This window comes from Emys orbicularis, chromosome 1, assembly GCF_028017835.1.
Source record: "Emys orbicularis isolate rEmyOrb1 chromosome 1, rEmyOrb1.hap1, whole genome shotgun sequence".
Classification (NCBI taxonomy): domain Eukaryota; kingdom Metazoa; phylum Chordata; order Testudines; family Emydidae; genus Emys; species Emys orbicularis.
In genome coordinates, this window is record NC_088683.1 from 364,500,278 (window position 1) to 364,524,342 (window position 24,065).

Here is a 24,065-nt window from a genome sequence, read left to right on the forward strand (position 1 = left end):
GCGCTGCCTCCCATCGTTGCTATTGTCAGGCATGTCGGTGATACGGATGAAAGAGGAACTAGATCCTCCAGGCTGGGGCAGCTGAGGACTTTGAGCTGAGGCTCTGGGCCGCTTCTGCTCCATTTGTCTCGGCAGAACGGTTTCCAGAGCAATTGATAATGTCCTGAGCTCCCCGTGAAGGGACCCACGGAAAACTACCGCGTATCTCCCCTCCACGATGCAATGCTGGAATTGTCTGACACTCGTAGAATCATAGACCCTCCGGGTGAGAAGGGACCACAAGGGTCAGCTGGTCTAACCTCTGCCAAGATGCAGGGTTCGTTGTGTCTAAACCATCCAGGACACATGGTTCCAGCCTCCTTTGGAAAACCTCCAGTGAAGGAGCTTCCACGACCTCCCGACGCGTCTGCTCCATTGTCCTCCTGTTCTTACAGGGAGGAAGTTTTTCCTGAGATTTAATCCAAATCTGCTCTGCTGTAGTTTGAACCCACTGTTTCCTGTCCTGCCCTCTGTGGCAAGAGAGAACAACTTTTCCCCATCTTTTTATGGCAGCCTGTCAAGTATCTGAAGACCCCTATCATGTCCTAAGTTCCCCCTAAGCCACCTATTAAGCCCCCGCAGGGGCTCAGGGCTGCGTCAGGGAAAGGCGCCCCTCCCCGCCAGCCCCAGCGTCAACCTGCCCCGTCCGGGGGAGAGGAGCCCCTCCCCCTGCCCCAAGCTGCTACGGTGAGTGAGGGCTGAAGGGAGTACTCTCTCTCCACCGCAGCACCGGGGCAGCCTGCACCCCCAAACCCCTCATCCCCAGCCCCGCCCCAGAGCCTGCACCCCTAGCCAGAGCCTTCACCCTTAACCGGAGCCCTCACCCCCTGCACCCAACCCTCTGCCCCAGCCCTGGGCCCCCTCCCTCACCCCAAATCCCTCTGCCCCATCCCAACCCCAGAGCCAGCATCCCCAGCCAGAGCCCTCAGCCCCCCACACCCCAACCCTCTGCCCCAGCCGTGAGCCCCCTCCCACACTCTGAACCCCTCAGCCCCACCCCCACCACATCACCTCCATATTGGTGCACAGAACAAAATTCATTCCGCACATGGACGTAAAAAGTTAGAGGGAACGCTGGTCCTGTCCCCTCTTAAGCTCCTCTTTCCAAACTAAACATACCCAGTTCCTTCAGCCTTTGCTCATATGGTTTGTATTCCATCCCTTTGGTCATCTTTGTTGCTCACCTCTGGATCCTTTCCAGTTTCTCTACATCCTTTCTATACATTGATGACCAGAACGGGACACAGTACTCCAGTTGAGGCCTAGCCAACGCCGAGTAGAGCGGTACTATCACCTCCTGTGACTTGCATGCTATGCCTCTGTTAATGCAACACAAAATTGTTTTTGCTTTTTTTTAACGGCATCAAATTGCTGATTTACGCTGAGGTTGTGATCCACCACAACTCCCAGATCCTTCCCAGCAGTGCTGCTGCCATGCCAGTTATCCCCCATTCTGTATTTGTGCCTTCAATTTTTCTTCCCTAAATGTAGCTCCTTACGTTTGTCTTTGTTGAATTTCATTTTGTTGTCAAAAACCCAGTTCTCCAATTTATCACGATCCCTCTGTATTTTAGCTCTATCCTCCTAAGTGTTAGCAACCCCCTAGCTTTGTGTTATCTTCAAATTTGATCCGTACGCTCTCTATTCCTACCACACCGGATCCAGATCCCTGTGGAACCCCATTAGAAACCTCCTTCCAATCTGATATCATTCCAGTAATAGTTACACTTTGTTTGTGGTTGTTTAACCAATTATGTATCCGCTTAATGGTAGTTCTGCCAAGACCACATTTCTCCAGCTTACTCATCAGCATGTCATGTGGGACTGTGTCAAAAGCCTTGCTGAAGTCCAGGTATATTATGTCCACTGCATTCCCCCATCCACCAAACCAGTTATCCTGTCAAAGAAGGAAATCAAACAGGTTTGGTATGATTTGGTCTTGGTAAATCCATGCTGGCTGCTAGTGATCACCCCTTCATCCTCCAGGTATTCGCACATTGAACGTTTTATACATTGCTCTAGTAGCTTCCCAGGTATCCAAGTCCGGCTGACTGGTCTATTGTTCCCCGGCTCCTCCTTTCTCCCCTTTTTAAAGATGGGCACTATGTTAGCCCTTCTCCGGTCTTCCGAGACCTCTCCTGTCATCCATGAGTTTGCAAATATTATTGCCGGTGGCTCCGAGATTTCTTCAGCTAATTCCTTCAGTATCCTGGGGTGAATAGCATCCGGCCCTGCTGACTTGAACTCATTCAGATTGGTCAGATCTCTGACATGTTCTTTACTTATCCTCATCTTCATCCTTTCCCCTTTATTGTCTGTGGTAACTTCTCTAGTTGTCCGGTCACGTGTTATTTTTTGTGTGGAGACTGAAGCAAAGTAGGCATTGAGCAGCTCTGCGTCCCTATCGTCTTCCGTTACCAGCTCACCCCAGGCGCTTATTCGTCTCCATCACCACCACATCTGAGCACCTGACAGACATCATAGGGCCTGACTGTCATTTACCCTAAAGGCCACGTGACACTGTGTGGCCCAGAACCTGGCCTCTCTCACCCACAGAAGTTGGTCCAATAAAAGATATTCCCTCCCCCACCTCGTCCCTCTGCGCGCAGTTTAGACAGGTTTGATTGTGGGTTCCAATAGCTCCCCACAGACAACTCTTTGGACCCGCACGTAGCTAACTGCATCTCATTCACTCTGTGTGCAAAATAATTGCAATTTTGTTTAAAATGCAAAACCGGTGGGAGATTTTAAAAAGTCCCCGGAAATGGAAACCCACTGGGTAATACATGAATTGCGGCAGAGCCCGGTGCAGATGAGACTGCAGCATTCGATTCCCAGTCATTTGCGTGGGGAAAGCTTCCCTGCTTCAATATTAGAGCAGGAAGGCCGTGCTGCTGGTTGAAAAGAAATCAGAGACCATGGCTGCTGCTGCTGAAATTTATTTAAACCAGACCTTGCAGAGAAGTGAATTTATACAAAAAAATCTGAGTCACCAAAGACATGCAGACTGGACTGTTGTGATGCCAAAAGTAGTGCAAGTAAACACGGGAGAAAAGAGGATTACATGGTGTTACCACACGTGTGTGTGTCTAAGGTTGTAGAAAAGAACGTTTGAGGTTGTGTTCATTGAGGAATAATTTGCAATTGAATCATTAAAGACTAAGAAATTCATACAAAGGGGGCAGAATTCAGGTTGCGTTATCGTTGGCAATTCTTGAATTCTGAGTACTTCCCATTCTCACAATGCCTTTTCCCCATGTTATTAAATAGTTCATTCATAAAGAGCCAAATTCTGCTCAGTTACACTGCTGTAAATCCAGAGTAGCTCTGCGTTAATCAGTGGGACCATTTTATATTTACACCAGCGTGACTGAGAACAGGATTTGGCCCAAAGTTTTCCAGTACATTTAAAAATGATGCATTAACAGGGCCCCTGATTAAATCCATACTGCCCCAACTCACCTGGATCCGTCTGTATCTTCTTCACCTTCAGTGAATGCTACAGTCACACACAATCTGCGTGATTCTCCAGTCTGCCGGGACAACCCGCCTGGGGATATTTATAGCCACAAATAGTAACAGTAAATTAACCCATTCCTATTTTACAGGCCCTTGGCTTAATAGCTACTTCTCTATTCAATAGTATGGGATTGATCTTCAAGAGAGGACGTGCTAGGGTGTGTGTGTGTGTGTGTGTGTGTGTGTGTGTGTGTATGTGCCTAGTTTAATTGTGCAAATACCCCCTAAGGCATCTGCATGAGGGGATCTGCACAACTGAGGGGGTGCATGTGCAAAAGTGTCTATGACGTTTGAAGACTTGTCCCTGTATGTTCAGGGCTCTGCGTAGGTTGGACTATGAGGTCATCAGTGCCCTGTCTGGTTAGGAGGGTGTTACCCAGGGGTTTCAGAACCCAAAACAGTGGTGACTTAACTGCTTCACTCCAGGCGGGGTCAGGAATAAATCAGTGGGAACACAGCGCTTCTGGCTGATGAAAGATTGATAGAAGTAAGCATGCTTTTATGAAGGTTTTGAAAAGCTGAGGGAACTCCACCCCAATGAATTGTTTTTTCTTTTAACTGCTCCTCATCCGTTTTGAGGTCCAGCTAGAAATGGAAGCGGAAGAGCTGAAATCTCACAAGAATGGCTGCCTCACCATATTGGCAGGTGGACTGTGGTCAGGAAGTGCCAGCACTGCCCTGAAACTGCCTCTTCTTAGGGTACGTCTACACTGCAAACCCCCCTCCCCTGGGGAGCAAGTCTTAGAGTCTGGGTGAACTTACTCGGGCTCACGGTACAGGGCTACTGATAGCAGTGTAGCCATTTCTGCTCGGGCTGGAACCTGGGCTCTGAAAGCCAGTGAAGGGGGATGGCCCAGAACCCGGACTTCACCCTGAGCGGGAACATCTTCACTTCTCTTTTGTGTGCCGCAGCCTGAACCCCGCAAGCCGGAGTCAATTGACCTGGGCTCTGAGATGCTGCCATGGTTTGGGGTTTTTTTTCAGTGTAGACTTATTTATAGTCAAGAGGATCCACTCATGCTGAATGTCTCCCCATTGGTCTGTGTTGTTCACAGGGTTACTGAATGCCTCAGGGGAGTGTGGGGCTGAAATGAGGTGAGATTTCTTCTCCTCAGGAAGTTTACCGCACCCGGGAACTGAAACACCGACACAGATGGGAAACTCTGTAGGGCACCTTTTCCTTACACGTGTGTACAGCACCTGGCACGATGGGGCTCGTTTTCCAGGCTGAGGCCTCTAAGCACTATCCCAATGCAAACTAAAAATTATAACATAAGGAGGCCGGCTGCGGAGTAAATATCTGTGAGGCTGTATTCCCTTTTTGCACTCCTAAGGCCTTTCCCTGTGAGTGGCGTTCAGTAGCTAGCTTGTATTCGTAGTGACTGCGGACTGTTCAATATTCAACCAGAAAGCAGCTGAAGTTGAGTTGTCTGGCCAGGGTGACCCTCTTGTGTAGCTGGTGAAGGTACTCCGGCACTAATGGACTCCCCGGGATGGATACAGCCTCCTAAGGGAAGTAGTGGAGGGTTCATTGCTTGGGTTATTTAAAACGAGATTGGGCAGAGCACTAGGGAATCTACCATAGCAATCAGTTCTGCAATGGCTGAGGGATCTTGGTCTAGGAGGGACCGAAAATGGCTTTTCTATCTCTCATTCCCACGATGCAGGAACAGTTTCTTTTCTCCCAAGTCTGAAGAGAAAGAGTTAACTCTGTCTGCCAGCGATGGGCGGGGAGGAGAAAGTGGAAGCAGAGATTCCCAGCTGAACTGCGAGACCCCGCTGCGGGGAGGAGGCGAGTTCTCTCACCGTGGCTATAAATCCACCAAAGGCAGGCAGCTGCGGGTGAGCGTGAGGCAGAGCGAGGCCCGAGAAAAGGAAGGGAGCACTGCAGGATTCTGGTGAGTTCGCCCACGGAATCCGATTCGTGTGGGCAAAGGAATTGTGCAGTTCTGTAGCCAGAGACGGGTCTGAAGCAGAACCTCAGATCCAAACACACCCACATTGTGGGCAAGTTCAAAACCTGATCCAAATTCTGCTGCTGTATATTTTAATTTCCTGTTTCATCTGCGGATTCGTATTGTGCCCCACCTGATCACACTTGGGTGCCTATCGCTAGGCAGCTATGGTCTATATTTAGAATGAATGATCTGGTTTTCACCTAAACGACTAACGTGGTTTTCACCTAAACAAGTGATCTGGTTTTCAATGGGAGCTGATGGGTGTTCAGCACCTCCTAAAAATCAAGCTATGTGCCCAAGCATGTATGAAGGCAAATACTTTCAACACCCAAGACTGAGGATGTGGTGCTGAGTGGCTCTTTAGACGTTTCACAGGCAGATGACCGCTCTTGTCTTCAGTGTTGGTCTTAGATCCTTTCTGTTAAGGTGCCTGGATTCTGAAAGGGGTTGTGGAATGCAGTTTATGTGAAAGAGACTATGTGGATTACATTTGAGGCTCACTTTTTAAAAAAAACTGGCCTTCCTTTGTGAAGGCATAATTTGCACCTGCAAATAGCTGCCCCCACAAATCAGGTGTGTAGCGGCCTCCATGCCCACATTCATGCAGGCAGATCATTGTGGGTGCAAACAAAGGTGGGAAGCCCAAAGAGCTAATGATGGGCTGGAGCCAGGAGCCACGTGTTAAAATTCCTCTACCAAATGTTTGGGAAGTTTGGGGGGATTTTGTACATTCTCTAGATATTGAGAATTATTGATCTTCAGATAGCACTCAGAATGCGCAAGGCACTGTACAGACACACATACACACTCTCTCTCTCTCTCTCATACACACACACACACACACACACACACACACACGGAGACAATACTCTCTCTCACACACACACACTCACACATGCACACGCGCACACAGAGATAAAGGAATACAAACCAAAATATGGACCATTTTTTCCTACCATTATACGCATCTGTTATGTTAAATACATGCACATCAACTCTACCCGATGGTCCATTGTTCCTTGGCCAAGTGGGTCTTGAGGATGGGCACGAAGCAGGAATGGGGAGCGGGCTGGTTCAGGGAGGCTGTTCTATACTAGGGAGACAGTGTGGGAGAAGCAGACAGGTGGGTGGTCCGTCCCTGGCAGAGTGGAGGGGGTAGGGGACAACAAAAGAAGAGAACAGAGTGGATCAGTAAGGAGATGGAGCTGCAAAGGGCCCTGAGGATGAGGACAAGGAGCCTGTGGAGGGATTTCGTGCTTTGGGTGTGCAAGAAGGGGCATGTGGACCAGAGTGGAGGAGGTTGCTGGAACCAAGGCTGGAGATGATGAGGGACTGGAGATGCAGGAGAGTGTAGGTAGTAGGGTCGGATCTTAGGAACATGATGGAGAGTGACGTGACAGGACTTGGCCACGCCCTGCACACGCAGGTCGGAGGGGTCAAAGACGTCTGCCAGGTTGTAGCCCTGAGTGACTGCGAGGCTGGAGGTGTTGTCAGCAGTGATAGAGATCGGGCAGAGGAGAGGGCTTGGTAACAAAGGCAATGAGTTCACCCCCCTGCCCTCCCTACTCCCCAGCGTAAGAGCGGTCGCTGTCTGAGGGAGGAAAGGGTTTTGCTAATTTCTAGACTATCTGGTTTCGGCTGATTTGCTTGATATGTTTTGTGGGCTGGGGCCAATCTGGGTTAATCTCACACAAGTGCCTAATGCTCCAAAATAGCAAAATAAATCATTTGAAATCTGAAAGCTGCAGATGAAAATGGAGTACGAAGTTCATTGTGTCTCCCCCAAGCACTCAGGTACCATGGTGATGGCACTGAAAGAAACGCTCATGATAACACAAAAGGTAATGCAAAGGCATGTAGGGAAAATTGGAAAGTCTTCTGAAGAAAAGTGTTGGCGTCACAGATCTGATGTGTAGGGCCAACTCCAGATGTGACAGAAGTGGACACAGTGCCTGTTGAAATAATAGAGTGGTAGATTTTTAAGGCAAGAAGGGTCCATTATGGCCATCTAGCCTGACCTCCTGCATATCACAGGCCAAAGAACCCACCCAATGATTCCTGCATGCAGCCCAGTAACTTGTGGTTGAGTTAGAACATCTCTCTGGGAACATCCAATCTCTATTGAAAGACGCTAAGCCATGGAGAACTTACTACACCTACTGATGGTTCTCTTGAACTGGTTAATTCCAGCTTAGTTCCAGTTGCATTGTTGCATCTTATTCACAGTTTACACTACGAAGGCTTCAACTTCCAGCCACTAGAACTTGTTTTGCCTTTGCCTGCCAGATTAAAGAGCCCTCCGGTAGCTGATATCTTATCACTTTGTACTGACACCCCTGGATCCAGGCTTTCCTTAATTTGACCTCCTCGATATTTACCACCCAACCAATGTTTCTATCAGCTCCAGACCTTGTCATCCATTTCCAAAGGAGTTGCACCCCGTGAGCCAGAGTGGAGTGCGGCATTTCACATGTGTATAGTGTCTGTTCACCCATCTCATATGTATTATTGACAGGACAGACGTTGATGTGAAACTTGCAGAGGATGCTCCTGCAGGGCAACCTGTCAGCGTCCAATGGCACAGGCTCTGATCCGTCCGTGTTCTTCCTGACGGGAATCCCAGGACTGGAAGCTCTGCACCCCTGGATCTCCATCCCCTTCTGCTCAATGTTCACCATGGCCCTTCTAGGAAACTGCACCCTCTTGTATGTTATCAAGACAGAGCCCTCCCTACACAAGCCCATGTTCTATTTCCTCGCCATGCTGGCCGTCATCGACCTGGTTTTATCCACAAGCACCGTGCCGAAAATACTGAGCATCTTCTGGTTTAATTCCAGGGAGATCAGCTTTAACGCCTGCCTGGTGCAGATGTTTTTCCTTCACTCGTTCTCCATCCTGGAGTCTACTCTGCTGCTGGCCATGGCCTTCGACAGGTACGTGGCCATCTGCAACCCCCTGAGGTACGCCACCATCCTGACCAATTCAGTGATAGCAAAGATCGGGCTGGCGGCTTTGGCTCGGGCTGTTCTGCTAATGCTCCCTCTGCCCTTCCTCCTCAGGAGGCTGCCCTACTGCGGGTCCCACGTCATCTCCCATTGCTACTGTGAGCACATGGCCGTGGTGAAGCTGGCCTGTGCTGACACCAGCTTCAGTAACGTCTATGGGATCATCGTAACTGTCTTCATCGTGGGGCTGGATCTGATGTTCATCTCCCTATCATATGTCAAGATCCTAAGGGCTGTCTTAAGACTGGCATTCAAGGAAGAGCAGCTCAAGGCTTTGGGAACCTGTGGCTCCCATCTTTGCGCCATCTTAGTATTCTACATCCCCGTGGTCCTCTCCTCAACAGTACACAGGTTCGGGCGCCATGTCGCCCCGCACGTACACATCCTGCTGGCCAATTTCTACCTCCTCTTTCCTCCCATGATGAACCCCATCGTGTACGGTGTGAAAACTAAACAGATTCGCATCCGAGTGCTTCTCCTGTTCAGAGGGAAAAGCTTCTAGGCTGACCTGGAGGGGGCTGCTGAGCGATCAGGAAGCAGAGGATGCAGGAGAGGTTTTCTGAGTAACTTAGACAGCATGTTAGTGGGGGCTTTATGTACGCTGGGATGGGAACTCTACCTCCGACTCACAGGGAGCAATACACCGACCCCTATATGAGCTTAGCACTGCTGGCTGGAAGGTGATCTTGGCCATGACCTTGTCCTCACTTTGCCACGTGTGTGGAGGGTGGAGGAGTGTTAAGGCACCTTGCACCTTCTTTGCTGGAACATCTGGCCTTTATTACTGACACAGCCATGGACATGTATGCTGCAGGAACAAATGCTGTATCTGCCCCAGAAGTTCAGTCACCTCTGAGATGCATCAATACACCTGGGGCCATTTAGGCACCAGACTAAGTGCTGAGTGCTGGGCTCTTCTGTCCCAAATGTGCCACCATGGAAGCTGCTTGGTGCCAACTGGGGAAGTCTGGCCTTAGTTGTGGTGTCTGAACATTTGAGAGTCTGTCCCCAGTTGTTTAGCCCTACCACACAGCAGCACAATGCACCAGGTCAAGAGAGGGGGGCGAGGAAAGAGCACTTCGAAAATCCCCAAATCCTTACCAGAGTGATCTCAGGCACAAAGTGTTCAAAGTTCACTTTCTGATACTGATCATAAATAAATGAAACAGAGTATTGTCTCTGTGTGTGTGTGTGTTAATAAAATACTCGGGAGAAAGTCTTGCTCTGCTATGCTATCACCTTTGTTCCTGTTGCCTAATATAAGCTGGATAGCATATATATATATATATCACATTGATAATATGTACTTTCTGCACCATATCTATATACTAGTTGTATGCATTAAGTACCAATAACATTAGCCACAAATATTGTAATAAAAGAACTAGATAAGTTAAAAAAAGAACTAGATACGTTCATGGAGGATAGGTCCATCAATGGCTATTAGCCAGGATGGGCAGGGATGGTGTCCCTAGCCTCTGTTTGCCAGAAGCTGGGAATGGGTGACAGGGAATGGATCACTTAACGATTCCCTGTTCTGTTCATTCCCTTTGGGGCATCTGACATTGGTTGCTGTCAGAAGACAGGATACTGGGATAGATGGACCATTGGTCTGACTCAGCATGTCTGTTCTTATGTTCTTAACAGTGATCCTGACTGACATTGGTTATTTGGGCTCTTGAGTATATTTCATAACAAAATAATGAACGAAAGTGTGGTCAAATGATACAATTTATCGAGAATTCCAGATAGTTTGAATAACCACCCATAGATATCGCTGCAGAGATCCTATGGCCCTTTTTACCTGGAAAACTTGAACATTTGAGAGTCTGTCCCCAGTGGTTTAACCCTACCACACAGCAGCACAATGCACCAGGTCGAGAGAGGGGGGTGAGGAAGGTGCATCTGCATCAAAGTGCACTTTGATACTCCCCAAATCCTTACCAGAGTGATCTCTGGTGTTAGTCTATAGGCTTGTTTGTCAGCCTGAGATAGAATTTTGGGGTTGACTTTTTGATACTCATATCTTATACTAGTATGTATGAAGAACAATGAACAAAGACACTGTGTGTTGCATTTCCCACAACCAGATGGGGCTTTTAGTACAATGGGAAAAGATAAGGGATACAACTAAAGGGTTACTGGGCATGGTGGGAATGTCATATATGAGCGCACACTTAAAGACTGCCTCAACTCTTTATCTCAAGGCAAGGTCACGCAAGCAGTTAGGAGGGGAAAGAGAGGTGGGGGGGGGAGGGGAGAGGCATAAGAAACACTAAAAGCCAAAGAAACACAACCTCACTCCTTACCCCTCCCATGGGGTAGAAAAGAGGTCGGGCGAAGACCGCAGACTCACAACCCTCCAAAACGGAACATGACCATAAGTTGTAGGGGGTGTGACTAGGGGCGTGCACTGCAGGTATATTTGGGCCTGCTAAGGAGGAGCAGGGGGGAATGGGGAATAGGGAATGGAAGCAGGGAATAGGGAAGAACAGAACACTGGAAAACAGACTCTGCCAGCATGTAGACTTATGGATATGTTTGCTTGGAACTAACCCCCATAAACACCAAATTACCTGCACTTTGGACTTCTGGTCTTCTGTTTCTGTCTGTGTGACAAGAACCAGGGGAGGGGGTGAAGGGAAAGCCCTCTAACATTAGGCACAAAGTGTTCAAAGTTCACTGTCTGATACTGGCAATAAATAAATGAAACAGAGTATTGTCTCCATGTGTATGTGTGTGTGTGTTAATAAAATACTCAGGAAAAAGTCTTGCTCTACTTTGCTATCACCTTTGTTCCTGTTGCCTAATATATACTGAATAGCATATAGATATGTATCACATTCATAATATGGATTATAGGCACCATATAGATACTAGTATGCATTTAGTAACTGGGGGAGGACACCATCAGTGTAAGGTGAATGCAGTATCACTTCACGGGACGGCTCTTTGGAGACTGGTATCATACCGAACCTTTTTCCTGCACCATATTAATAAACCTACCTGATATTTGTTATTTGGGCTCTTGAGTATATTTCATAACACAATAACGAATCAAAGTGTGGTCAAACAATACAATTTATCAACAATTCCAGATAGTTTGAATCACCACCCATAGATATCACTGCAGAGATCCTATGGCCCATTTTCCCTGGAAAACTTCTGATTTCTGGCACCCTGTGGAGTAGCTTAAAGAGAAATGGTCCCTTGGCCTCCACGACATAGCTCCGCCGTGGCTCCCCTCCCCTGCCTGAGGCCCTTTCCCCATAGTGCCAGGGGGGCATGGGCGGAGTTTGGAGGACTATGGGGGGCGCTGCCCCCCAAACTGGATATGTTGCTAGTGGGAGGCACAATTTAAAGGTTCAGCCCCCCCCGAACAATGTGAGTCACAGCCCCCACCCTGGGCAGGCCCCTTCCAGCCGCAAGGCACCCAACACTGCCATGTACACCTGGGAAGTGGACAGTGATGAAAAGTCATGTATCAGGAGCTGGCCACCAGCCCCGCTGCTGGTGGGGTGGTGTCCAGAGTAGCCCAGCATCTCCGGCAGGTGGCAGAGGGCAAAGCGGAGCTGCCGGGGGTTGGCGAGGAGAAGGGACCGGCCCTGAGAGGAGGTGGTTCCCAGGTGGCTGGAGGGTTCATGGCTGTTCCTGTTCTGAGCTGCCGTACCCCATGATCCATGGCTGTTGGGCCCCCTGGAGTATCAGCCCTGCTGCCCCCCAGGGACTGGGGCTGGGCGGTGCCACTCTGTTCCCATCTGGACAATATTGTGATCCGGACCAACATTGATAACAGCCGGGCCACGCACGAGTGTGTCCCTCTGCCCAGCACTGGTGGCCCCTGAGCCCTTCCTTTGTTCCCGGGCGGGGGGTTGCCTGTGAGGTGCACCAGTTTACTGGGTGGTGCCTGCGGCAGGGCTGCCAGGTGATGACAGGGTTTTTGCCAGGTGTCCGTTTTTTGAACAGAACGTCCGGTTGAAGAGGAAAACTGTCAGCTGACCAGACGCTAGAATTCCAGTTACCGGTGGAAGCAGGGTCTGAATGAATGCTCCCCTGACAGCTAGCTGGGAGGGGGAGAGACTTTGGGTGTGTTTATGTAAATACAGTTTGCTCCTGCTCTGCTTAGATATTGAGCAGCTAGAGCGGTGTCAAAGCCATACATTTTGGCTGGTGTTGGGTACAAATCACTTTAGTGCTGAATGCAGCGGTAGTGAAATGCTGTTACCAAAATGTTGTAATTGTTATAGGAATACATGGAAGCAGGACTGTGCTTAACCTGTCCCAAAGGAGTGTGAGGGTCACCCTCAGATGAAAGAACCTCATTAAGCCAGGGGATCGATTGCCAGAGCCCTATGACAGTATGGGTGAGAAAAGACAGCTATCCCATTCTAGGACTCTCCCTAGAATTCCTGAGAGTGGTTTGCTCTGTTCCTCCCCACTGTTGAACGAAAGAACTCAATAGGCTTCATTGGGAGCCTCTTTTGTTATTTTAGGTGCTCCATCACTGAGAGCTGAAATCACTTGAAATGGGTCTGCTGTAGAAAAGAGCCTTTGTGGTTGTGTCAATTGAGGAATAATTTGCAGTCAACTCATTAAAGACTAACAAATTCATTCAAAGGGAGCAGAATTCAGGTTCTGTTTTCATTGGCATTTCTTGAATTTGGAGTACTTCACATTCTCATAAGGTCTTTTTTCCATGTTATTAAATAGTGCATTCATAAAGAGCCAAATTCTGCCCAGTTACATTGCTGTAAATCCAGAGTAGTTCTGCTTTAATCAGTAGGACTATTTTATATTTACACCAGCGTGACTGAGAACAGGATTTGGCCCAAAGTTTCCCAGTGCATTTTAAAATTATGCATTAACAGGGCCCCTGATTAAATCCATACTGCCCCAACTCACCTGGATCCGTCTGTATCTTCTTCACCCTCAGTGAATGCTACAGTCACACCCAGTCTGCGTGATTCTCCAGTCTGCCGGGACAACCCACGTGGGGGTATTTATACCTCTTAAAGAAATCCTCTTTACTCCCCCAGCTGGGAATTCAGAGCCTTTCTTCATCACAGGAAAATCTGCTATCAAGCATAGGGAATAGCCACAAATAGTAACAGTAAATTAATCCATTCCTATTTTATAGGCCCTTGGCTTGATAGCTACATCTCTATTCAATAGTATGGGATTGATCTTCAAGAGAGGACGTGCTAGGGTGTGTGTGTGTGTGTGTGTGTGTGTGCGCATGCCTAGTTTAAATGTGCAAATACCCCAAAAGGCATGTCTGCATGAGGGGATCTGCACAACTGAGGGGGTGCATGTGCAAAAGTGCATATGACGTTTGAAGACTTGTCCCTGCATGTTCAGGGCTCTGTTTAGGTTCGAATCTGAAGTCATCAGTGCCCTGTCTGGTTAGGAGGGTGTTACCCAGGGGTTTCAGAACCCAAAACAGTGGTGACTTAACTGCTTCACTCCAGGCGGTGTCAGGAATAAATCAGTGGGAACACAGCGCTTCCGGCTGATGAAAGATTGATACAAGTAAGCATGCTTTTATGAAGGTTTTGAAAAGCCGAGGGAACTCCACCCCACTGAATTGTTTTTTGTTTTCACTGCTCCTCATCCGTTTTGAGGTCCAGCTAGAAATGGAAGCGGAAGAGCTGAAATCTCACAAGAATGGCTGCCTCGCCATATTGGCAGGTGGACTGTGGTCAGGAAGTGCCAGCACTGCCCTGAAACTGCCTCTTCTTAGGTTATGTCTACACCGCAACCCCCCTCCCCCGGGGAGCAAGTCTTAGAGTCTGGGTGAACTTACTCGGGCTCACGGTACAGGGCTACAGATAGCAGTGTAGCCATTTCTGCTCGGGCTGGAACCTGGGCTCTGAAAACCGGTGAAGGGGGAAGGCCCAGACCTCGGACTTCACCCTGAGCGGGGACATCTTCACTTCTCTTTTGTGTGCCGCAGCCTGAACCCCGCGAGCCGGAGTCAATTGACCTGGGCTCTGAGATGCTGCCATGTTTTGGGTTTTCTTTTCAGTGTAGACTTATTTATAGTCAAGAGGATCCACTCGTGCTGAATGTCTCCCCATTGGTCTGTGTTGTTCACAGGGTTACTGAATGCCTCAGGGGAGTGTGGGGCTGAAATGAGGTGAGATTTCTTCTCCTCAGGAAGTTTACCGCACCCGGGAACTGAAACACCGACACGGATGGGAAACTCTGTAGGGCACCTTTTCCTTACACGTGTGTACAGCACCTGGCACGATGGGGCTCGTTTTCCAGGCTGAGGCCTCTAAGCACTATCCCAATGCAAACTAAAAATAATAACATAAGGAGGCCGGCTGCGGAGTAAATATCTGTGAGGCTGTATTCCCTTTTTGCACTCCTAGGGCCTTTCCCTGTGAGTGGCGTTCAGTAGCTAGCTTGTATTCGTAGTGACTGCGGACTGTTCAATATTCAGCCAGAAAGAAGCTGAAGTTGAGTTGTCTGGCCAGGGTGACCCTCTTGTGTAGCCGGTGAAGGTACTCCGGCACTAATGGACTCCCCGGGGTGGATACAGCCTCCTAAGGGAAGTAGTGGAGGGTTCATTGCTTGGGTTATTTAAAACAAGATTGGGCAGAGCACTAGGGAATCTACCATAGCAATCAGTTCTGCAATGGCTGAGGGATCTTGGTCTAGAAGGGACTGAAAATGGCTTTTCTATCTCTCATTCCCACGATGCAGGAACAGTTTCTTTTCTCCCAAGTCTGAAGAGAAAGAGTTAACTCTGTCTGCCAGCGATGGGTGGGAGGAGAAAGTGGAAGCAGAGATTCCCAGCTGAACTGCGAGACCCCCCTGAGGGGAGGAGGCGAGTTCTCTCACCGTGGCTATAAATCCACCAAAGGCAGGCAGCTGCGGGTGAGCGTGAGGCAGAGCGAGGCCCTAGGAAAGGAAGGGAGCACTGCAGGATTCTGGTGAGTTCGCCCACGGAATCCGATTCGTGTGGGCAAAGGAATTGTGCTGTTCTGTAGTCATAGACGGGTCTGAAGCAGAACCTCAGATCCAAACACACCCACATTGTGGGCAAGTTCAAAACCTGATCCAAATTCTGCTGCTGTATATTTTAATTTCCTGTTTCATCTGCGGATTCGTATTGTGCCCCACCTGATCACACTTGGGTGCCTATCGCTAGGCAGCTATGGTCTATATTTAGAATGAATGATCTGGTTTTCACCTAAACGACTAATGTGGTTTTCACCTAAACGAGTGATCTGGTTTTCAATGGGAGCTGATGGGTGTTCAGCACCTCCTAAAAATCAAGCTATGTGCCCAAGCGTGGATGAAGGCAAATATTTTCAACACCCAAGACTGAGGATGTGGTGCTGAGTGGCTCTTTAGACGTTTCACATGCAGATTACTTCTCTTGACTTCAGCATTGGTCCTAGTTCCTTTCTGTTAAGGTACCTGGATTCTGAAAGGGGTTGTGGAATGCAGTTTATGTGCAAGAGACTATGCGTATTACGTTTGAGTCTTGCTTTTTAAAAAAACCTGGCCTTCCTTGCTGAAGGCATAATTTGCTCCTGGAAATAACTGTCCCCACAAATCAGGTGTGTAGCAGCCTCCGTGCCCACATTCCTGCTGGCAGATCCTTGTGGGTGCAAACAAAGGTGGAAAGCCCTAAGAGCTAATGATGGGATAGAACCAGGATCCATGTGTTAAAATTTGTCCACCAAATGATTGGCAAGTTTGGGGGGATTTTGTACATTCTCTAGATATTGAGAATTATTGTCCTTCAGTTGGCACTCAGAATGTTCAAGGCACTGTACACACACACACACACACACACACACACACACGTGCACACACAGATACTTTTCTTTATTAACATTAAGCCCTCTGTAACATACGGAGGGGGAGATAAAGGAATTCAAACCAAAATATGGACCATTTTTTCCTGCCATTATATGCATCTGTTATGTTAAATACATGCACATCAAATCTACCCGATGGTCCATTGTTCCTTGGCCGAGTGGGTCTTGAGGATGGCTACGAAGCAGGAATGGGGAACGGGCCGGTTCAGGGGGGCTGTTCTATACTAGGGAGGCAGCATGAGAGATGCAGACAGGTGGGTGCTCCATCCCTGGCAGAGTGGAGGGGAGAGGGGACAACACAAGAAGAGAACTGAGTGGATCAGTAAGGAGACAGAGCTGTGAAGGGGCCTGAGGATGAGGACAAGGAGGGTGTGGAGGGATTTCGTGCTTTGGGTGTGGGAGAAGGGGCATGTGGACCAGAGTGGAGGAGGTTGCCGGAACCAAGGCTGGAGATGACGAGGGGCTGGAGATGGAGGAGAGTTTTTGTTGTGTAGATAGAAGGGTCGGATCTTAGGAACATGATGGAGAGTGACGTGACAGGACTTGGACACGCCCTGCACACGCAGGTCAGAGGGGTCAAAGATGTCTGCCATGTTGTAGCCCTGAGTGACTGCGAGGCTGGAGGTGTTGTCAGCAGTGATAGAGATCGGGCAGAGGAGAGGGCTTGGTAACAAAGGCAATGAGTTCGCCCCCATCCCCTGCCTACTCCCCAGCGTAAGAGAGGGTAGGCTGGGGTCAGGGGGCTTCCCTTGGAATTCAGTCTCTACTCAACCTTGGTCAGAAATACCCTAACCATGCTGCAAAGCCCATATCTACCGTCCCAACTTCTCACCTGGGCAAGTGTAGGAGTCATGGGGTGGTCGCTGTCTGAGGGAGGGAAGGGTTTAGCTAATTTCTAGACTGTCCGGTTTTGGCTGATTTGCTTGAAATGTTTTGTGGGCTGGGGCCAATCCGGGTTGATCTTGCACAAGTGCCTAATGCTCCAAAATAGCAAAATAAATCATTTGAAATCTGAAAGCTGCAGATGAAAATGGAGTACGAAGTTCATTGTGTCTCCCCCAAGCACTCAGGTACTATGGTGACGGCACTGAAAGAAATGCTCATCATAACACAAAAGGTAATGCAAAGGTATGCAGGGAAAATTGGAAAGTCTTCTGAAGAAAAGGGTTGGCGTCACAGATCTGATGTGTAGAGCCAACTCCAGACATGACAGAAGTGGACGCAGTGCCTGTTGAAATAATAGACTGGTAGATTTTTAAGGCAAGGAGGGTCCATTATGGCCATCTAGCCTGACCTCCTGCATATCACAGACCAAAGATTCCACCCGATGATTCCTTCATGCAGCCCAGTAACTTGTGGTTGAGCTAGAACATCTCTCTGATAACATCCAATCTCTATTGAAAGACTCCGAGCCATGGAGAACTTACTACAGCCACTGATGGTTCTCTTGAACTGGTTAATTCCAGCTTAGTTCCAGTAGCACTGTTGCATCTTAATCACAGTTTTCACTCTGAATTCTTCAACTTCCAGCCACTAGAACTTGTTATGCCTTTGCCTGCCAGATTAAAGAACCCTCCGGTAGCTGATATTTTATCACTTTGTACTTAGTCCCCTTGATCCAGGCTTTCGTTAATTTGACCTCCTCGATATTTACCACCCAACCAATGTTTCTATCAGCTCCAGACCTTGTCATCCATTCCCAAAGGAGTTGCACCCCATGAGCCAGAGTGGAGTGTGGCATCTCATGTGTGTAGTGTCTGTTCACCCATCTCATATGTTTTATTGACAGGACAGACGATGTGAAACTTGCAGAGGATGCTCCTGCAGGGCAACCTGTCAGCTTCCAACGGCACAGGCTCTGATCCGTCCGTGTTCTTCCTGACGGGCATCCCGGGGCTGGAAGCTCTGCACCCCTGGATCTCCATCCCCTTCTGCTCGATGTTCACCATGGCCCTTCTAGGAAACTGCGCCCTCTTGTATGTTATCAAGACAGAGCCCTCCCTACACAAGCCCATGTTCTATTTCCTCGCCATGCTGGCCGTCATCGACCTGGTTTTATCCACAACCACCGTGCCGAAAATACTGAGCATCTTCTGGTTTAATTCCAGGGAGATCAGCTCTAACACCTGCCTGATTCAGATGTTTTTCCTTCACTCATTCTCCACCCTGGAGTCTACTCTGCTGCTGGCCATGGCCTTCGACAGGTACGTGGCCATCTGCAACCCCCTGAGGTACGCCACCATCCTGACCAATTCAGTGATAGCAAAGATCGGGCTGGCGGCTTTGGCCCGGGCTGTTCTGCTAGTGCTCCCTCTGCCCTTCCTCCTCAGGAGGCTGCCCTACTGCAGGTCCCACGTCATCTCCCATTGCTACTGTGAGCACATGGCCGTGGTGAAGCTGGCCTGTGCTGACACCAGCTTCAATAACATCTATGGGATCATCGTAACTGTCTTCATCGTGGGGCTGGATCTGATGTTCATCTCCCTATCATATGTCAAGATCCTAAGGGCTGTCTTAAGCCTGGCATCCAAGGAAGAGCAGCTCAAGGCTTTCGGCACCTGTGTTTCCCACCTTTGTGCCATCTTAGTATTCTACATCCCTGTGGTCCTCTCCTCAACAATACACAGGTTCGGGCGCCATGTCGCCCTGCACGTACACATCCTGCTGGCCAATTTCTACCTCCTCTTTCCTCACATGATGAACCCCATCGTGTACGGTGTGAAAACCAAACAGATTCGTGACCGGGTGCGTCTCCTGTTCCAAGGGAAAAGCTTCTAAGCTGACCAGGATGGGGCTGCTGAGCGATCAGGAAGCAGAGGATGCAGGAGAGGTTTTCTGAGTAACTTTGACAACATGTTTGTGGGGGCTTTGTGTACGTTGGGATGGGAACTGTATCTGCCCCTGACGTTCCGTCCGCTCTGAGATGCAGCAACACAGCAAGGGCCATTTAGGCACCAGAATAAGTGCTGAGTGCTGGGCTCTTCTGTCCCAAACTTGCCACCATTGCTGGGTGCCAACTTTTTGTGTGTGCGTGTGTAAATCTGGCCTTAGTTGTGGTTTCTGAACATTTCAGAGTCTATCCCCAGTAGTTTAACCCTACCACACACCAGCACAATGCACCAGGTTAAGAGAGGGGGGCGAGGAAAGCTGTATCTGCTTCAAAGAGCACTTCGAAACTCCCCAAATCCTTACCAGAGTGATCTGAGGCACAAAGTATTCAAAGTTCACTTTCTGATACTGAGTATAAATATGAAACAGAGTATATTTTGTGTGTGTGTGTGTGTGTATAAAATACTTGGGAAAAGTATTGCTATCACCTTGTTCTACTTTGCTATCACCTTTGTTCCTGTTGCCTAATATATGCTGGATATCATATAGATATATATCACATTCATAATCTGTATTTTCTGCACCATATATATATATACTAGTAGTACGCATTAAGTACCAATAACATTAACCACAAATATTGTAGCAAAAGAACTAGATAAGTTTAAAAAAATAGATATGTTCATGGAGGACAGGTCCATCAGTGGCTATTAGCCAGGATGGGCAGGGATGGTGTCCCTAGCCTCTGTTTGCCAAAAGCTGGGAATGGGTGGTAGGGGATGAATCACTTAGAATCATAGAATATTAGGGTTGGAAGAGACCTCAGGAGGTCTGTGACATTATTGACACGAACTGTGACAGTATAGACCATTGTTGCAACCAAGATCCTGTAGTGACACCAAATCTTGTACAAAGGAGGTCAAGTAAGGTGTCTATGAGGAGGTTATGATTTGCTGGTTATGTTTATGCTATCTGGTTGCATGTATCATTTTTGTATTTAAAGTTATAAGTATTGGCTCTATACTGTCTGTAGTTCAAACTTGTGCTATGCTTCTGGGTGACACCCCAGGCAATGTGGCGTCAGCACTGCCTAGCCTGCTGGATGGCCCATTAAGGACCATCAGCTATACAACTGACCCATTGAGAGAAGACAGAGACACCTTGTGACTCAGCAAGGCATGCAGGGACAAGCCTATGGACAGAACTCTAAGGTTTTTTCATGCCATGTGCTGGATATCTTGTTTTTGGCACAAAGAAAGCAGAGGCCACATGGCAAGAAACTATAAAAGGCTGCTGCATCTCCTCCATCTTGTCTGCTTCTTACTTCTGGAGGAACTTTGCTACAAACTGAAGCTCTGAACAAAGGACTGAATGACCCATCCCAGCTGTGGATTTACTCCAGAGACCTGATTTGAGACTGCAGTTTATTCCCTCACTGCTACAAGCCTGAACCAAGAACTTTGCCATTACTGTATGTTATTGACTCCATTTAACCAATTCTAGCTCTCATCTATATCTTTTTCCTGTCATGAATAAACCTTTAGATTTTAGGTTCTAAAGGATTGGCAACCGCATGATTTGTAAGATCTGATTTGTATATTGACCTGGGTGTAGGGCGTGGTCCTTTGGGATCGGGAGAACCTTTTTCTTTTACTGGGGTATTGGTTTTCATAACCATTCATCCCCATAACGAGTGGCACTGGTGGTGATACTGGGAAACTGGAGTGTCTAAGGGAATTGCTTGTCAGACTTATGGTTAGCCAGTGGGATGAGACCAAAGTCCTCGCTGTTTGGCTGCTTTGGTGTGCCTGAGAGGTGGAGAACCACCAGCCTGGGGCTGTGACTGCCCTGCTCTAAGCAATTTGTCCTGAATTGGTACTCTCAGTTGTGTCCCACCAGAGGCAGCATTGTTACAAGGTCATCTAGTCCAATCCCCTGCTCAAAGCAGGACTTGATGAACCTGTTCTGTTCATTCCCTCTGGGGCACCTGGCATTGGCCACTGTTGGAAGACAGGATACTGGGATAGATTGACCTTTGTTCTGACTCAGCATGGCTGTTCTTATGTTCTTAACAGTGATATAGGGGAAACTGGTCTGTACAATAATCCTGTTTATTCACGTATGCTTAATATCCCATAATACCTTGCATTAACTTAACTAAGCATTTGGCACAAGTAGATAGGAAACTTGTCAAAATGTGTCACTTGTAAAAACATATAAAGAATAGCACCTGAAATTTGTACCTGGGGGAGCGCATCATCTGTGTAAGGTGAATGTAGTATCGCTGCACGGGACGGCTCTTTGGAGCTGGTGTCCTATCGAACCTTGTTCCTGCGCCATATTAATAAACTGACATTGGTTATTTGGGCTCTAGAGTATATTGCATAACAAAATAAGGAACCAAAGTGTGGTCAAACAATACAATTTATCAACAATTCCAGATAGTTTGAATCACCACCCATAGATATCATTGCAGAGATCCTATGGCCCATTTTCCCTGGAAAACTTCTGATTTCTGGCACCCTGTGGAGTAGCATAAAATGAAATGGTCCCTCGGCCTCCACGACATAGCTCCGCCGTGGCTCCCCTCCCCTGCCTGAGGTCCTTTCTCCATAGTGCCAGGGGGCATGGGCGAAGTTTGGAGGACTATGGGGGGGGGCTGCCCCCCAAACTGGATATGTTGCTAGTGGGGGGGCACAATTTAAAGGTTCAGCTGCCCCCCTGAACAGCTCGAGTCACAGACCCCACCCCGGGCAGGCCCGGCCTAGCCACAAGGCACCCGGCACTGCCATGTACACCTGGGAAGGGGACAGCGATGAGGAGTCCTGTGCCAGGAGCTGGACCCAGACCCCCTGCTGGTGGGGTGGTGTCCGGCGATGGTCCCCGCCCAGGGCCAGAGGAGCCCAGCGTCTCCGGCAGGTGGCAGAGGGCAAAGCGGAGCTGCCGGGGGTGGGCGAGGAGAAGGGGCCGGCCCCGAGAGGAGGTGGTTCCCAGGTGGCTGGAGGGTTCATGGCTGTTCCTGCTCCGAGCCGCCGTACCCCATGATCTGTGGCTGTTGGGCCCCCTGGAGTATCGGCCCTGCTGCCCCCCAGGGACTGGGGCTGGGCAGTGCCACTCTGTTTCCACCTGGACAATGCCGTGATTTGGACCAACATAGGTAATAGCCGGGCCCGGCACGAGTGTGTCCCTCTGCCCAGCACTGGTGGCCTCTGCGTCGTTCCTGGGCGGGGGGTGCCTGTGAGGTGCACTAGGTTACTGGGGGTGCCTGCGGCAGGGCTGCCAGGTGATGACAGGGTTGCCTGGTGTCCAGTTTTTGACCAGAATGTCCGGTCAAGAAGGGAAACTGTCAGCTGACCAGACACTAGAATTCCTGTGGAAGCAGGGTCTGACAGCTAGCTGGGAGGAGGAGAGACTTGGGGTGTGTTTATGTAAATACAGTTTGCTCCTGCTCTGCTTAGATATTGAGCAGGTAGAGCGGTGTCAAAGTCGTAAATTTTGGCTGCTGTTGGGTACAAATCACTTTAGTGCTGAATGCAGGGGTAGTGAAATGCTGTTACCAAAATGTTGTAATTAGTATAGGAATACAGGGAAGCAGGACTGTGCTCAACCTGTCCCAAAGGAGTGGGGGGTCACCGTCAGCTGAAAGGACCTCGTTAAGCCAGAGCCCTGTGAAAGTAAGAGGAGTGGGGTCAGATATCCCAGAGAGGAGGTGTGGACTGTGTGAGGAGTCCCAAGTTTGGTTTGACCTGTTCCTCCCCACTGTTTGAAGAAAGAACTAAGTAGACCTCATTAGGATCCTCTTTTGTTATTTTAAATGCTCCATCACTGAGCGCTGAAATCACTTGAGATGGGGCAGTGTCTCTGCCCGGCCTGCAAAGAGCTGAAAATTAATAAGAGACTGATGTGCAGAGATTGAGGCGGGGGCAGCAGAAGATGATTGACAGTCAGCGGGTGAATGAGTGGCTGGTGAGCAGCCAGCCGGGTGGCTAGCGGAGAGGCGCAGCGAGCGGACAGCGGTTCGGCTGGTGGAGAGGGGCGATGGATGAGTGCCCGAGCAGCGGAGTGAGTAAGGTGCCTCCTTGAACTCTGCAGACGCACCTTTGAACTCTGGGTCTGCACTGACCAAGGACAGCAACTGTGAGTGGGGTGCAGAGAAGGGATGGGCACGCTAAAGGGACTTTTGGGCTGCTGGACTTAAGAACCTGAGGGGAAAAGGCCACTGCCCAACTTACTTGGGGGTGGGTCTGTTCCTCTTGATTTATGTTTATGAACCCTGTTTGTGACGTTTTCCCAAATTAACGCCCGGTTACTTCCCTCCTTTTATTAAAAGTTTCTATCCTACACTCAGACTCTGTGCTTGCGAGAGGGGAAGTTTTGCCTCTCAGAGGCGCCCGGGGGTGGTGTGTAATTTTCCCAGGTTACTGGGTGGGGGCTCAAGGTGGTTCTCTGTTGTATCGATGGAAAGGAACCCCCAGCTACTGAACCGGGCCCTGGTTGCTGCTGGCTTTGCCTGGCAGAAGGGTTACACCTGCAGCAATGGGCCTCCGCCACCAGGGGGTGGGAAGAGCAGCCGCTGCTGTTGGAGCCTGGAGAACGGCATTGGTTAGAAGCTGCTGCTCTTCCCGGCCCCCAGCCTGATGGACAGAACTGGCTGCTCCTGGGCCGGGCTCCAAAGTAGGTACCAGCCCCCAGTGTGCCCCGATTTCCCCACCCCAGCCCCTCGGTCTGGGGACTGACCCTGCCATGTCCTGCTGTGCCCCGATTGGGCAGGCTCCACGTCAGCTCCTCCCAGCCCGGCTCTGCAGGCAACAGGTGAGTCCCGGGGGATGGGGGAGTGAGCGACGGGGAGGGTACAGGTGGGGCAGGGGGCGGGGCCTCTG

At 49.3% G+C, this 24,065-nt stretch overlaps 2 protein-coding genes across 2 annotated transcripts; both read left to right on the plus strand.

The window, feature by feature from the left end:
* Positions 1–8,060: 8,060 nt before the first annotated feature.
* Positions 8,061–9,023, plus strand: LOC135882075 (olfactory receptor 52K1-like). The gene has a single exon (XM_065408845.1). It carries the CDS (start codon positions 8,061–8,063, stop codon positions 9,021–9,023), a length of 963 nt encoding a protein of 320 aa, XP_065264917.1.
* Positions 9,024–18,171: 9,148 nt separating this feature from the next.
* LOC135886370 (olfactory receptor 52K1-like) lies at positions 18,172–19,134 on the plus strand. The gene has a single exon (XM_065414158.1). It carries the CDS (start codon positions 18,172–18,174, stop codon positions 19,132–19,134), a length of 963 nt encoding a protein of 320 aa, XP_065270230.1.
* Positions 19,135–24,065: the final 4,931 nt, after the last annotated feature.